This window comes from Phoxinus phoxinus (genome assembly GCF_949152265.1).
Source record: "Phoxinus phoxinus genome assembly, chromosome: 18".
Classification (NCBI taxonomy): domain Eukaryota; kingdom Metazoa; phylum Chordata; class Actinopteri; order Cypriniformes; family Leuciscidae; genus Phoxinus; species Phoxinus phoxinus.
Genome location: NC_136893.1, coordinates 13,552,202 through 13,568,632, shown reverse-complemented (window position 1 = coordinate 13,568,632; position 16,431 = coordinate 13,552,202). Strand labels below are relative to the sequence as shown.

Genomic DNA, 16,431 nt, shown 5'->3' with positions numbered 1-16,431 from the left:
TTTCACTCCAGCCTCAGACTGCGGCGTCAACGATGGGGTTTGAACCACTGCAGCACTATCTTCACCCGAGCTGGAGAGATAGCGGTCCCCCCCTGCCTCGCTCTGTCTAGATTACCATCACCCTATCGGCATGCTTTCAGCTGAGCACACTGAACGAGGAGAGCAGTCAAACCGTGGGACCACTTTCCTCCCGCTATCTTCTGCGCCAGGGATGCACCTTGTGCGCCTCAAACTGGAGACATTACAGCAGCCCTAATGAGAGAGAGCTATTTTGATTCACATAATGTATGCAACACTACACAAGAGCCCCTGAGTGATTTCAGCAGCACTGTGTTGTAAAATTGCTTTTTCTTTTAGGGTTTTTTTCTTACCAAATTGATTTTCCTTAATTTGTGGCTCAATTTATTGAGGAAAAAGGTGTCTTCTTAGCCTTAAATATCGGTATTGTGAAATCAGGGCATGTCCTCAGCTTTATCTAAAAGGATAGTTCAGACAAGAAAATACCTCTCATTACATTCTCACCCTTGTGTCATTCAAAAGCCACTTTATTTACTTCTGTGAAATATAAAAAAGACATTTTGAATGTCTAATGGGCCCCTTTTATGGTGACTTTGTCACTTTTTGAAGCTTGAAAGCCTCATTGCATGGAAAATAGTGGTATTTCTCCTTTTGTGCTCCACTGACGAAAGGAAAACAAATGTGTTTTAATGTGTGTGTTTTTTTCGTGTTAACTATTCCTTTAAATTTTACTGCATTACAAATAAATCAATTAAACATATATATATATATATATATATATATATATATATATATATATATATATATATATATATATATATATATATATATATATAATAAATGTACTTGACAACTAAAGGTGATTGTTACACTATATAACCTTTGCTGCTGCATTTCAAATACTTCTTACAATCCCTTTATACTTAGGTTCTAATTCAAATACAAAAGATTCCCAAGGAAATCACTATGAAAGACCAAATGTAAAATTTGGGAAAGGATCACAAAAGTGCATAACAGCGATTTGAAAAAGCACTATGCAACCTTAAATCTTCCGTTGTTGCCATATGCAAGGGCTGACACAGGCAATTTCATTGACAAGTCAAGCTTTTTGCACAAAATGGCCTCATTTATTTATACATGTCAGATGCCTAAAAGTTGTTTGTTGTATTTTCAAGACAAATGAGATGGTTTTCTGAGCGTCAATAAAGAACACATCAGAATTTTTCATTTTTTCGACACAAAGTTCCTGCATGAGAGGTTACGCTTTTTAAAAGCCCCTCTAGGGGAAATACGATGCCTGCATCCGCAATAGGAGGAAGTGGCTCTCTGAACGTTCACAAGCTGTGGCTCCGGGGTCAGGCATCACCGGACATGCCATTCATCTCTCTAATGAGCCATATATCTACACCTCAGGTCATCTCTGGCAGCAAGCGTGACACAGATCTGACAGCACCTGGAAGCCTGCTGGGAGATTCTGGGCGAGAGGTTCAAAGCAAAAGAGGCTCAGGATTGAAGCATCATTCTTTAGAGACTCAGGATGTGGAAAAGTCAAATCAAAATCCTATTGGTTCATTCTAAGATGTTTCGGGAGTGCTTTAAAACCTGTCGAAATCCGCCAATCCCTTAACAAAGGGCACTCGCACTTAAAAGGAGGAGAGGAGGTTAAGGACGGACTTGTGAAAATGATCTGAAAAGGGCACTGAGGGAAAAAAAAGTGATTCATATAGGACTACCCACAGTACATGATCTGATCAAAGCTATTATGTCCCTGGGAATTTGCGTCATTGTGTTTCAGACATGTTTGTCTGCAAGCACATTCATGAGCAAATGAGTTTCATTGGCAGTTCAATTAATTTCACAGCAAATAAACACTCAAATTAAAGCTCTAATGTGAAAGCACATTCCACAGAGCTCCATGCAAGCCAGGCACTTTGCTTGTTACGAAGGAAGGAAGGAAGGAAGGAAGGAAGGACGGAAGGAAGGAAGGAAGGAAGGAAGGAAGGAAGGAAGGAAGAAGGGAAGGAAGGAAGGAAGGAAGGAAGGAAGGAAGGAAGGAAGGAAGGAAGGAAGGAAGGAAGGAAGGAAGGAAGGAAGGAAGGAAGGAAGGAAGGAAGGAAGGGAAGGAAGGAAGGAAGGGAAGGAAGCACATTCTAGAGAGGAATGAAAGACTGCAATGCATCTGACTGAAGAATGACACAGTGGACAATGCAAAATCCACTTAATCTTTGCTATTGAATAAAACCCCCAAATCTTCCTGATTCCAAATGGCACTGAGAATGAAGAGATGATGCTTTGACAGTAATCTTACTTCACAGTTTCTCTATATTTGGCAACTTAAGACATTACAGTCATGTTATTGACTCAGTGTTTTCGCCATTGCAGCAGGTACACGGTTTGAAGTGTTTTGCAGTGTTTTTGTTTTCTTGAATTCTTGAGAGTGTGCAGTGGTCAGCAGAAATCTTCCAAATTGTACAGCTAATCTACACTTGCTTCTCTGGATTGATCTCCTATCATTCAATGACTTTGGAGTTGTTGGCCTTAGGCAGTCTCAATCCTATTTTCCTGTCACTAATTACAACAGCTTCTCAGGACAGAAATCCTGGACATGTCAATCAAAATGTCTGCTTTGGAATGTTTAAAGATTTTACAAAGGAAAAATAATATTTACCTGCAAACACTGGAATATCGTAGGCACAACCTGGAGAAAATTTAGCTTAATACACTTTTACACGACACCGTTTTCAACTAAAACCGGAAGACTTTTTATGCGTTTTGGCTGTTCATTTACATGACAACGGAGTTTTGGTGGCCTGAAAACACAAACTTTTGGAAACAGGTTTCAAAGAGCAAGTTTTTTTTAAACAACACCCGTATCATCTCCGTGTGAACTACAGAAACACGAATCTGTGAAAACGGTGACGTCATACTGCGTAGGCTATTGCGTGTTTAGTCTATACAGGCTTTTTTAAATTGAAGGTTCCTTACAACAGACTCAAGGGTGATATATGTTTTCGAAAACCTTGTGTTCAAAGATTTATATTTTTATATTTTTTATATTAAGTTTATATTTTCTTAAAAGAAGTAAAAAGGGACTTTTTACATCAGAAGAGGGATTACAGTAAATGTTTATAGCTTTGTGAAGATTAAATTTACAAGACAAAGTATGATCAAGATTAACATCCTAATGAAATTCGATCAAAATAATTATACATTATGCAGGTGAAACTCGAAAAATATGAATATCGTGAAAAGTTCATTTATTTCAGTAATTCAACTTAAAGGGGTCATGACATGAGAAACCAAATTTGCCTTGATCTTTTGGTATATAAGAGGTCTTTGTACCATTAAAACGTCCTGCAAGTTTCATAGCTTAAGACGTCCTCCCCATTATAAACGAATCATTTATTTAATCAAGCTCTAAATACAGCTCGTTCTGGATCCATGGTAAGAAGTGACGTCACGGTACGAAGTGACGTACCAGCGTTTGCATATGACCGCCTCCAGCACAAGACAACTACGCTTAAAGCGCAAGACAACTACGCTCATTTCGTATTGTTGTCGCGCCCGCGCGCCGCGCGCCTCACAAGTGTTCAGTCGACGGACAGCGAGTGGGTCTGTGAACAGGGAAATTACGATGCCGCAGATGTGCTGTTCCTGGCTGTGGACAAACAACATCTTTGAATACGCTGCGAAAGATCCAGTCGTCAGGGAAAAATGGATGCACTTAATTTTTTTGCGGACGTCCCAGTCACGACAGTGTTAGTTTAAGCGTTTGTTCTGTACATTTTAAGGATGACAGTTTTGAGCTTTGCCAGAAAACTGTTGCTCAAAGATAAGTCTGTGCCGACTATTCTGGGCTCAACATCGACGACGCAAACTGTAAGTAATGTATTTAAAACTTTAAACTACTTTTTAAATACGCTGAAAGATCCAGTCGTCAGGGGAAAATGGATGCACTTTATTTTTTGCGGACGTCCCAGTCACGGCAGTGTTCTATACATTTAAGGATGACTGTTTTGAGGAAAAAATCCCAATATGATGCTTGGCTTTGCCAGAAAACTGTTGCTCAAAGATAAGTCTGTGCCGACTCTTCTGGGCTCAATAACGACGACGCAAACTTACTTTTTACCATGGCTAATATAAACACATTTGTATAAGAGAATCTTGAAAATATGTCGCCTTTCTAGTAGGCCTACATGTGATAGAAAATCAAAAATGTTGCCTTTATCAATGCTGCGTCTTCAAAGATGGCCTGTCTGTGCATGCATTTTTGTCCGTGGTACACCCTATCATTTCATTGGAATTAGTTAAATAATGTTAAACTGTTAGCAAATTAAGCTATAGGATAATTATGCAACAATAATCCGTTTTCAAGTGTCTCGGGTTAATTTTTTTTTATTAATTCAAAATAGTTTCACTTTCCATGTGGACACGGGCTGATCCAGTCTTCGTTGTTGTGGTGATGCTTCATTTTGTGGTGATTCCTCATCTGATTCCGGCTCAAACATAATAAGGCTTTATCATTGCAAGAGCCATCGCTTCGCATGCATCACCCGCTACTAAACAGTTGCGCCGAATCCGCAAATGTTCTGGCTGGGGGCGTTAATAGTTGATGCATAGGCACTGACGTTAGCCAATCATAACAGTGGGCGTTAACACTGAACTCTTAAAGGGGAAACACCCCCAAAACAGACTGTTTGAATCAGAGGATGAGAAACAGGGTGGGAAAAGGTCATAAATCACTACATTTTAAAAGTTTTTTGTAAAAAAAACTATAGTAATACTATAATTACACCTAAGGGAACATAATAATAAAATAAAAAAAACCATGTCATGACCCCTTTAAAAGGTGAAACACGTATATATTTTATAGACTCATTACATGCAAAGTAAGACATTTCAAGCCTTTATTTGTTATAATCTTGATGATGGCTTCCAGCTATGAAAACCTTTTCACAATATTCTAATTTTGAATTTGGGGTTAATCATCAAAACAAATAAAGGCTTGAATTATCTCACTTTGCCTGTATTGAGTCTATATATATTAGTTTCACATCTTAAGTTGAATTACTGAAATAAATGAACTTTTGCACAATATAGTTTCACCTGTAATTTGTGTCTTGTTCTCGTGTAAACGTACCCTTAATAGACTATATAAAACTAGAATATAAAATATGAATAACTATGCAGGTAGTTTCTATAAACATTTTTTTTAAAAGATGATAATTTGAAGTAAATACTTTGAAATAAGAAATAAAATCACAAATAGAAAAAGTCACAATGTGCAATATGAATATCTCACAATTGCAACATTTCTGATCATTTGGTCTTTATATATTGTACAAAGTCGCAGTTACAAGAAATTAAGGAGCAATATTAAAATGTTTTGATATTTGCATTTACGAGAAATAAGGTTGCAATTGTGCATACAGTATGAAGTTGAACTTGTAGATTAAGAGGGGACAAATAATTGTGCAATTACTAAAAAAATAAGGTTGCAATTGTGAGACAGAATTCCAATTATGAGATATGAAGTCGCAATTGACAACGTAACAATTGTGAGATATCAAGACAATAACAAATAAAGTCGCAATTGTGAGATATAAAGACGCAGTTACTAAAAAGGATGAAATTACGAGATATTAAGTTACAATTACAACAAATATAGACACAATTGTGACATTTAAAGATGGAATTATAGTGTCAAAGTTACAATTACAAAATTAAAGTCACATTTGTGAGACAGAAAGACTCAATTCTATGTTTAAAAACTGTTTTTATTAGATTAGTAGTTTTTTTACTCAGATAGAAATGGGCTTCCATAAATAAACAGATATTGCTCCTGGCCATTGATGGGGGGTGGGGGAGTTGGGGGGTGGGGGAGTTGGGGGGGGCAATATTTCAGGCATGGCAGGGATCTCATCTTGTTTTAAAGACACACTTCATTTTAGACATTCATATCAGACAGTTGGAGCAAAATGTTCCCTTCACTCACGCCACCACTGACTCCTCATGGCTGTTTAACATGCGGCGTGGGTCTCGTATTCCGACCCTTACTCGCCTCCTTCAGCACCTCTTTATTCATTTCACATTTTTTTCCCAATGTACATCACACATTTTCTAATTACATTACATCTACCTCGTCCCACAACTCACGGATGTAATTTTTACAATGTGGGTCTGCGTTTTGGTGAGGAGTGCACTCAATTCAATCCACAATGTCATTACATGAGAGCATGTGTGGAAAGATAACAGTTTTCTTTTGGTCCGCTGTTCATTGTTCGGCTGCACAATATAACTGTTTTGATGTTTAATGAACTGAAATGGCTCAGTGCGTAAACAGATGAGTGGAGTAGGCTTCAGACATTGTGCTGTCGCTGAACAAGAGGCTTGTTTTTCACCGGTTTTTAGCATTAAAGCAGAGGAAGGCCAATGAAGACCATCACTGATATTGGATGAAAACATACACTCTTATTGTGTTCGTAATTACACGCCTCACTGGATTACTTTGCTGTGAAAGACAGACGTCAGAGAGAAAATGAATTATTATGTGGATTTTAAATTTGCATGTAGGAATTTCATGAAGTAACCTAAAGGTCACAAGCATTCGTGCATGTTTAAAGATGTCTCACAGAGGCCAGTGAGCAAGAAATTATAATATATGGTACAAAAAGGTGAAGATTATGCTTTTATATGAGTTTATTAACATAATAAAGTTAGAAGCCTAACAAATCAACAGTTTCAGATGTATAATTTAGTAATAATTTAAGTCAACAAACTCCAGCTAAATACAACTATAGCAATTGGCTTTGCATTAATCAAATCAAATCTGCCTGTTTTGCCAAATGTCTACTTGCACGCTTTTTGATCCTTTCATATATTTTCAATTACTGTCTGATTGCCACAGTTAGTAAAAGATGGTTTATGTACCCACAGGCAAATTTTCTGATTTGAGATTTAAAGATGTCATGCAATTGCTTGACTAGTGCGGTTTTCTGCCCTATTGAAACAGTAAGTCTGGGTGAGACACATTGAAGGATTTTTCTTTAAAAATATGACATAAATAAATAAAAATAAATAAATAAATAGCCGGTAGGCTTTAGTTACATCATAGCCATAAATCACTTGCTTGTCAGCTATAGGCGTTTTTGGAGGCAGGATATTCTCATTCTAGAGAGTATTTGATTTGACAAAAAACTGTCTAGTTTACTACACTGCTGTTCTCATTTTCCTAGAAGGAATTTTAAAGTGCCCCTCTATGCTATTTTAAAGATTCATTTTGTTTTGGAGGTCTTCTACATGCATCCAAGGTCAAAAAACACTTTAATTTTCTCATAATATACATTGTACATCACCTAATTTCTTGAAGAGTCTGACAAACGGTTCGTTCAAAGATTCAATCTCTCTAATCCCCTCCTTTCCGAGAGCTACTCTGCTCTGATTGGTCAGACGGCCCAGTCTGTTTGTGATCTGTTACACCGCATGCCGGTAACAAAACCCTTATTACCATATCTGAATTTCATATCCAGAGGTTTCCTCAGCGTTTTCTACACAGTGATACGAACAATGGCATTGTTTTTTCCATATCAATTCCAGCGCGAACCCTTATCTTTTCGAAGTGCATGCAAAGTGTATTCGCAGCGCTGAAAACTGCTTCTTCTTGACATGTTGACAACACAAACCAAACTCTTCCAGGCCTCAGCTATGACTACAATGTTTGAGGGCGGGACAAAGTAGATGTTGTTTGCGGGGAGCCAGTGAAGACCATAGGCTGGAATTATGCAAATATTTTACATTGTTATGTATGTAAAAGGATGTAAGCGTGGGATTGCATTGCAATGACTTGTTCAGCCGTTCAGAATCGATTCTTTCTTTTGGGAGACAGCTTTATTTGTCATGCACTTTAAAACTTTGCAGACATTTTACAGCTATATTACACATTACATAAAAGGTAATATTCAAATAATTGGGGCACTTTAATGTGTATATCTATCTATTATGTACTACTACAGTACAAAATTACTAAAAATATTTAAAAAAGAAACATGAGATAAATATTTATATATAGTTTCATTATTTTTTCTATTTTAATATTTATTTAAATTTTGTTTCAATTACCTAAAATGATTTAATAGTTTTTGCTGTAAACAGTAACAACATAAAAACTTTGTCAACCTTTATTACCGTAATACACAGGCATCTAGACTCTAAAGCTAATGGGTGAAAAGCCATTTCATGAGGTCAGACAAAAACAAACCATGCATACAAAAAAAAAATACAAAAAAAATAAAAATGAAATCCTTCTGTTCTTGTGCAAGATATTTCATATATGATATTTTTCTATTTGTCCCTGATGTACCGTGGTGTTACAGTTCTGCTTGTTCACATTATACCCATAATGTCGGCACCCACTGTGATGGGCATATCTGCAGGGGTTCCAGATAACACTTTACAAGAAAACACAGCTTTTTCAACTGAGCCTTTATGCAGGAAACAGGGAAGATAATGTCTGTAAAGCTTTGTCATTGTTGGAGCAGATGCTCGTGCTGCACCGTAACACCCAGGCTGTCTGTTAACACAGCACGACACAGAACGAGAGGAAGAGTTTGCTGCCAAACATGCTTCCTCATTTGCATTACACTGACAAGGAACATATTACATGCCATATAATGTATTTGCGTTGATTGATGGGCTTTATACAGAACAATGAATAATGAGCACACAAAACTGAAATAATGTCTAACGAATTAGTGTCAAAGATAATAAAAACTTTCACCATATATGGTTTAAGGATCCCATGAAATGAATTTGAGCTTTGTGGTTTTTTGTTCATGTGCGTTAGTTTTGAGTTCAATTAGTATAGTGTACTTTTAAAAACTAAACAAAAAAAATCCTTTACGGAGATATTTTATATAAAAGGAGATATGTGCACAATGTCTTCCCAGAAAAGTGACGTAATACAGTATATTGATGACTCATGTTATAATGACAGGTTATCGGATAACATGAGATGGATCTTGCCATGTGTAAAAAGGGCCATAGAGTGTAACTGCTAATGACTTAATTTGTTTTCTACAAAAATGTACATTCTTTGAAGCCATGAAAGCGGTGGAATTTGGTCTGTAAAGCGTGAAGTGTTCTCATCCAATTAGCAATAAGGGTGCTGCGACCTCTCCCTCCCTTCATTAGTCTGTCAACCAATTACCCTGCAGCTTTGCTTATGCAGTTGGTGTAGGTTGAATATTAGGCTGATACTGCTCAGGTAAAGAATATCAGGCATTTCTGTATGGACACACAGACGATACAATGTGCTTCTCTTCAGTCCTCACTCATCGCTGTGATGAGCATTGAAAAATCCTGTAGCATTCTGAAAGATATTGTATTTTATTGTATGGTACTGTAAAATGATTTTTTTTTTTTTACGCTGATGGTGGCTGGCAACTTTAAAAAAAAAAATTATAGTGGGGAAAGAGTTAAGAGTTAACAGTTGAGAAAGCAAATGCATGTGTAATATTGGATCCTGCATGAGGTCTTAAAGTGACAGCAGCCTAATAAACCTGCAGCAGTCTGTGCCATTAACGTTAACCAAAGAACAGGAGAAAAAGAAAACCACTCACTGATTTTGACTGAATAACTTTTACTGACTGAGTAACTTTAATAAGGATTAAACTATATTTTATTTATAAAAAGAAAACTATGTTATTTTGCATTTGATTATAATTTCTATTCCTGAACTTTCTTCAGTTGTATTTATTTGTGCTATTGCTCATTTGTTTAATGTTTTATTATTGTTTACTTTTCATTTAATAACGTTTGAAATTTATATTAGTTAGTCCAGTTGTTTTTGCTGTGGTATTTTTATTAAAGCCATAAGAAAATGTTCATGTTCTTTAGGCTGCTGATTTTCTTGTAGGCTGCTGAATTTTGTTCATGGAAATCAACCAAAATATTTAGCCAAAAGACACAGAATAAATATGTTTGATATAAATATTTTTACCCCATCACATTGAGTCAAAACTGGGAATCGATAAGAATCAGAATCTTTAAGCATAATATAATATAATATAATATAATATAATATAATATACTATAATATAATATAATATAACTTCATCATGCCAGTAGGTGCCGACAAGTGACAGTTTTTGTAAAAGAGAGTCTATGGCTGCATCCGAAAACTTAGGCAGCTTGTTGACTTTGCAGGCACCGTCTGCGTACGAAAGTAACGTTACCTCACAAAACTGATTTCGGACAGACTTCTGAGGCAGCATAACGGTTAAATGATCAACAGCAAAACAAAAAAAAATTGCCTAGGGGTCGCTAACCTCTTACAATAACAAAGGCATAGGTTTATGACGCAGTGACAAGCTGAATGATGAGATTTGCTGTCAAGCTGATGGATGAGTAAAAACATTCATGTTTTTTAACATTACAGTGGGAACATCTTTTGGGAAACAGGTTGCTTTTGCTAATAATAGACAGATATCAGCGCTACACGCGAGTCCCACAGTTATAAAGGAATAAGGAGATTTCATTCTACCAAACTACCTGCAATTGCTGAATCTACTCACACAGGTCAGTTTGTTTGACGAATTAAAGTCCCTGTAAAGTCAAAATTAAGTATGTGTTCTGAGTTTGTCATATCACAGAAAAATGTGTTATTAGCCACCCAGCCAAATTTGAATGATAAAATAAGCCGGCAAGTACATAAAATAAGCTAGCAAAATCTTGAAAAAATGAGCAGTGGTCTCAAACGCTGGGGGCGTGTCCGCTGGCTGCGCTGAAACCACGCCCACTCGCGGGAAAGCTGCCGTCGTCAACTGTCACCGCTACAGCCGGAATGGATGCTCCTATCAGAGGTTTTACCAAGCCATATATGTTTGAGCCTCCAGAGACTGAATCTGATTCAGAGGACATTGACCAAGAAAATCAACATCGTCCCCCTCGTTCTGCAACAGGTAAGATTTTGCTCTCCCTTGTATGCAAGTTAGCTAAGTTATGTAACTAGCTAGCATAACCTAACTTAAGACAAATAAAGTTAGACTAGCAATAAATAACAGATTAAAACATATTTTTACACTTTATAGTTATAGATCAAACTAACAGCCATAATGGTTGTTGTACTAAGGATAAAAACGATGTGCATAAATCCCTGAGATAATGGACTGCTGGATATTATTAATTATAACATAAGCACATAAGGCAGCTTACCCTCATTGGTGGGCACGCACTGCCGAGGATGGCATCAGTTGTCGGCGCGACGGGAGGATGAAGGCCGAGGCGGGAGATAGTCGGTTCGGCCCCATTCCCCAGTAACAGCGGATTATCAGAGCATCCCAGTTGTCTCCGACGAAAGTTTATAAAACTATCCCGTGTAAAATGATCACTACAGAGGCGGGTTTTGGTGGTGATCCTCAGCTCGCCATCAAGGTGGCTCTTCACAAAATTAATCCACCTCTTCTTGATGTGATCGTTTTTAGGAAATTTAAATAAGGACACCGATCTGTTTCGTAGGCTACATGATCGCATCCAGGTAGTAGCCTACGCATTTCCGTGACGAAGGCATAGCTAACTAGCAAACTGTAGGCTGTAGTAACTAATAATAGTACTGACAGTAACTCGCGATTGAGCGCCAAACTGATGCGAATGTGCTCTATTTATATTGTTAGGGAGCGGCCAGCCTCAGGGGCTCCTGTGCGTCATCGAGCCCCCGTTTTAGCCCCGCCCAAAAAATCCGGAAAATAGCAATGGTGAAAAACTGTTTAACGGTCTAACTCCACAATTCAGTAGTCTACTTCGCAGTTCACAGTCTTTGTAATATGTTTTAGAAATACATTTCTAACATTTATAATGTGTTTAGAATTTTTTTTTAGAATTGCCTTTACAGGGACTTTAAACTTGTGAGGTTACGCAGCGCTGTTTCACTTGGTTTAACGTTACACTGTCATACTAAGCAGCATTTGAGTGTGTTGAAAGTTATGTTATTCTATGTGTTAGTTTGTTTGCTATATGAAACTAGCAGTAAGCTATCAACATTAGAATAACTCAAGTCAAGTCATCTTCATTTATATAGCGCTTTTAACAATGTAGATTGTTTCAAAGCTGCTTTACAGAGATAAACGTATAATTTAAGGTAACAGATTGTTTTGGCTTCATAGTGGTTCTTGAATAATGTTATTTTCCAGCTAAAGTTAGTTTTGATTGATTCACTTCCGTCGAAAGGATAATTTGTTATTAAATTAGGGGGCGCTAAGACGACACCGTTCTCTCTACACAGACTTTAAACGCGAACCTGTGATAAACACTTATCACAGGAATTAATTCTATAGTTATGTGCGTTTGAATATATGTGCGCATGTTTGTAATTCTCTACAAACCAAGCCTTAAACTACTTGTCCTGCCTATAAATTTGATACAGAATTTTATTTAATTTAATTTTATCACTACGGGGGAGATACGCGAAATTTCCGGTAAAGTGTGGTAAAGGGATAAAGGAGTGGTAAAGGGATCCTCCATAGGGAGAGGCTAGTTGGCACTTCAGCACTGCGCTGTCATCGGGTAACATACTGATCATATTCTAACATTTTATCATGTTGAGCTATATAACATTGATTTGTTTTATGTACATTTGCTCACCTGTCTAATATATGTGCAAGAGCGGTGTCGCTGTCAAGTCGTGCATGTGCTGTCAAGTCGTGTGTCAACTTGTGACGCTCTGTCAAGTCCAAGTTTGTCACGGACGTGAGCTCTCGGCATCTCGAAAACGCCACGCCAATATTGATCCTCATTTTAGTTCTCCTTTTTTGTCCCAAAGTCTGCTTGCCATGGTCCATAATGTTTGAACGAAATAAGAACAGCGTGCCGCTAAACGTTACGCACTATACGCAGTTGTCCACGTCTGTCCGCATGGTTACGTCATGGCTATGGCAATAAGAGCGAAAACCGAGGATAGCGTGGATATTGCGTCATTGACTAGCGAAAATTTTTTCCGGGACGGACAATTATTTAAAATTGGAATTTCTCTGAAATAAAAAATCTTTGGAGACTTGTGGATATACACAACTGCAGGAATATCACACTGTGCCAGTGATTTTTGGATATTTTATTACAAAACTCTTAAATATTGTACCTTAACTAAGAATTATATACTGTTAAGGCGAGGTGTTTTAATGATTTGAATAGACATGGTTTCTTTATTTGTACCCATCAGCTGCAGCATGTACTTATATTGGACAGATTGGTTTTCACACCTCTCTCTTTTCAGACCCCAGTCCCCTCAAGCTTCGGCCCCAACAACACACGCTCATCCACCACAGCAACAATTACCCCAGTTTCAGAATGACACATTATAATCATGTAAATTAGCCAGTGCTGTTGGACTTGTCGTAGCTTCTATTTGCCTCTGTTAACACCAGTGCAGCAAAAGTCTATTATCTTCCCGAGCCAAAATGGCTGCCAGCCAATTTGAGGGGTAAAGAGTGGGTTTTCTATAAAAAACATGATGAGACACATATGAATTATTGAAAGCGTATACGCATGTGGAGTAGCTTATTTTACACTACTTTGACTGCTTTTTTCTGCACCTGCAATGCAAAACTTTCTCCATCCTTTCAAAGAATAAGCACAGTGTATAATAAATAATCATCCGCTGCTAATGTCCTCTGTAGGGAGTCTGATGATGGGATTGTGAAAATGAGAAACAGTCTAATTAGAGCTGAAGTGGAAATCTGACACCTCACCTGTGATCCGCCATCCATCATTTCAATAGGTTTTCTCGTGGACAAGGACAACTGTGAGAGTGTCAGTCTGTCTTTAGTTATAAAACAGCACTCCAAGCTCATAGAGGTGAGTGTTGGTTTTCCTCCACTGTGCGCGCCTCATCTTTAGACATCTGTTGACTGTTAATGGGATTGTGCAGTGCTTTCCATCCATCATCCTCAGCCACACTCTGTCCTACCATTCCTCAACAGCATCTGTGCTTCAGTTGAAACACTTACAAAATAACCTATAGCAGTGTAGTAGCCCCTTTAGTGCACTCACAAAAGAAAGATCTTGGATTTGAAACAGATACATTACTGTTTTTTTGTGTGTTTTTTTGTCAGAACGTTTACATTTTGCCTCCCCCAGAGTTTGCCAAAGATTAGCAATCACAGACGGACATGTTGAATGCCTCAGTATAAAACAAAGCATCTGACATTTGAAAATTGGTTTGTTTACAGGATCGCACTGATTTGGCAGACAGCAAAAACACGGGAAGAAACTCTGCAAAATGATAAGCAAATATAGTACAAAAACATCATTTTATTATCGAGACACGCATGATTATCACCTTCTCGCACAATTATCTCACGATGATTTTCAATGCAAATTGCTCCTGAGGAATTTCCTCCCACTTTCCAAACACAGCAAGCTGCTTGACATTTCCCTCTGAGGGAAACCCGACACTCGGCTTTAAATCTGCCCAACAATAACAGAAGAGCCCCTATTCAGCTTTTATCTGGCACTAGTGATTCACAGTGATGGTCCAATAACATGCCGTGGCATTTAGTGCCCCCACGGCTCAGCCATGGATGCCAATGGAGGGCTGGAGGGCCTTCGATTTGACTAGTGAGGTTAATACAAAGAGACAAGGTTTTTGTCTACAATCACATGACACATTTCTTCCAAGCAGGGGTCTGTCAACACATCGACATGACAGAATGACAAAAACAAAACCAGCCAAAAATACCCCCAGTCTGGCTGCAAGCAAACCGATTGAACAGGACAAAATAACAAGACCTTCAAAAAAAAGTTTAACTGAAATAAATAAATAAACAAAAATACATTATAAATAAATATACATAAAATAGAAGCAGCCTTAGTACATTAGAAATAAAATATTAATAATAATTGTTTTATTGTTTTGTAATAAATGTAAAATGTCTTAAAAATGTTGCTTTTTTTAAAATATGAACCCTGAAGTTAATAAAATATTCATAAAAAATATAATTTTCATTTATTTTTTCTAATAAATGTAAAATATGCACATAACAACAGGAATTTTACAGTAGCTTTGAAAGTAAAAGGGTTGCTTTTAATGCAATGCTTTTTAAAAAATGGTTCTTGCCCTTTCATAATCAACAATTTCATTAATTAATTGCAATGTTTCCAAACTTTCCAAGCACCTTTACATCTCTGAAAAGTTGCATTTATTTTGAATTAATTAAATTGCATTTAAGTTAATTAAAAAAAGGACAATTTAATTACGTTGTAACAGACCTAGGGGACCGCGACTCGAGAAAACAAGTCAAAAGTATGCCTGCTACAAAAAATGGTTTCAGATAAGGCTTCCACACATGATGAAATGTTTTAGTCTACATCTGATAATAACACAACAGTTCTGATAAAAGCACGAGCATATTGTTCATGTCACAGTGCATAAGCACAAAATCTGTGGCAAATCCAAACGATTTCTATCTCCCGGGGACACTGAACCGTTATTGCCAAAGTAATTTTCTTAACAGTAATGTCTGATAGGAATCTTTGGCTGGCAGTTCTGGATTTAAAATAATTATTCCCACCACAACCCACACAATGCAACCGTGAGTGATGCTATACTGAAAGCAGGTCATTTAAACTTAATGGATCCGTTTCACAAAGGTTTCTGAGCCAAAATAAAGCATGGAGATACTCATTCAGAAAATAAGCATCTACAACAACATAACCCACTCTACAAATAGCAGAACTGTAAATCTCAAGGAAAAGAATCATCATTACCCGAATCTTTGTGGTTGAACTCTTGATTGGAGATAAGAAAGAGGAACTCCTCACAGGTGTCGTGGTCCAGCCGCGGGCTGTCCTGCATGCAGAGGTCAACTATGAGAGACACTGCCTTCTGACAGATCATGTCATGCCCCTTTCCGGCAGCAGTCATGCTCCCTGACACATCCTCGGTGTTACTGGCTCCTCCAGCGGGATCTGAACACACCCCCTCCAAACGCAAGTTTCTCCTGCTGCTGATTCTTATTGTTCCTCAAGTGCGTGTGCAAGAATGTGTGTGTGTGAGACAGTTTTGTTTGTGCATTTATGTGGGTGTATCATGCAAACGTGTGTGTGTGTGCGCCGTACTTAATGATTCACTAACGCCCCAAGGTATTCAAAAGACAGCGTTATTGCATCACATTTAATCTCAAGATCCACAAATGAAATGCAACAAATGAGTCCAGCGGTGCAGAAGGGAGGCTGTGGTTATAAAGCGCTGAGCATCTGCCTCCTTCAGCCCCTTTTTTGCTCTCCATGCCCCCACCCCACACCAATCCCTGCGCCCTGTAATGAATAGCCTCTCATTATGACCATTGGGCTTGTTTTTCTCAGGTCGATGTGTCCCTCAGTGCCGCCTCCTCTTCGGAGTCTGTCCTCAGAGATCAGAGCCCT

General features: G+C 37.8%; 1 protein-coding gene across 1 annotated transcript in view; it reads right to left on the bottom strand.

The window, feature by feature from the left end:
- syt6a (synaptotagmin VIa) overlaps window positions 1-16,056 on the bottom strand; it is a 50,078-nt gene extending 34,022 nt beyond the window's left edge. Inside the window, exon 1 of the mRNA XM_079589648.1 lies at window positions 15,775-16,056. Within this exon, the coding sequence (XP_079445774.1) occupies window positions 15,775-15,931 (157 nt within the window). The 5' untranslated portion in view covers window positions 15,932-16,056. The remainder of the gene's footprint in view (window positions 1-15,774) is intronic.
- Window positions 16,057-16,431: the final 375 nt, after the last annotated feature.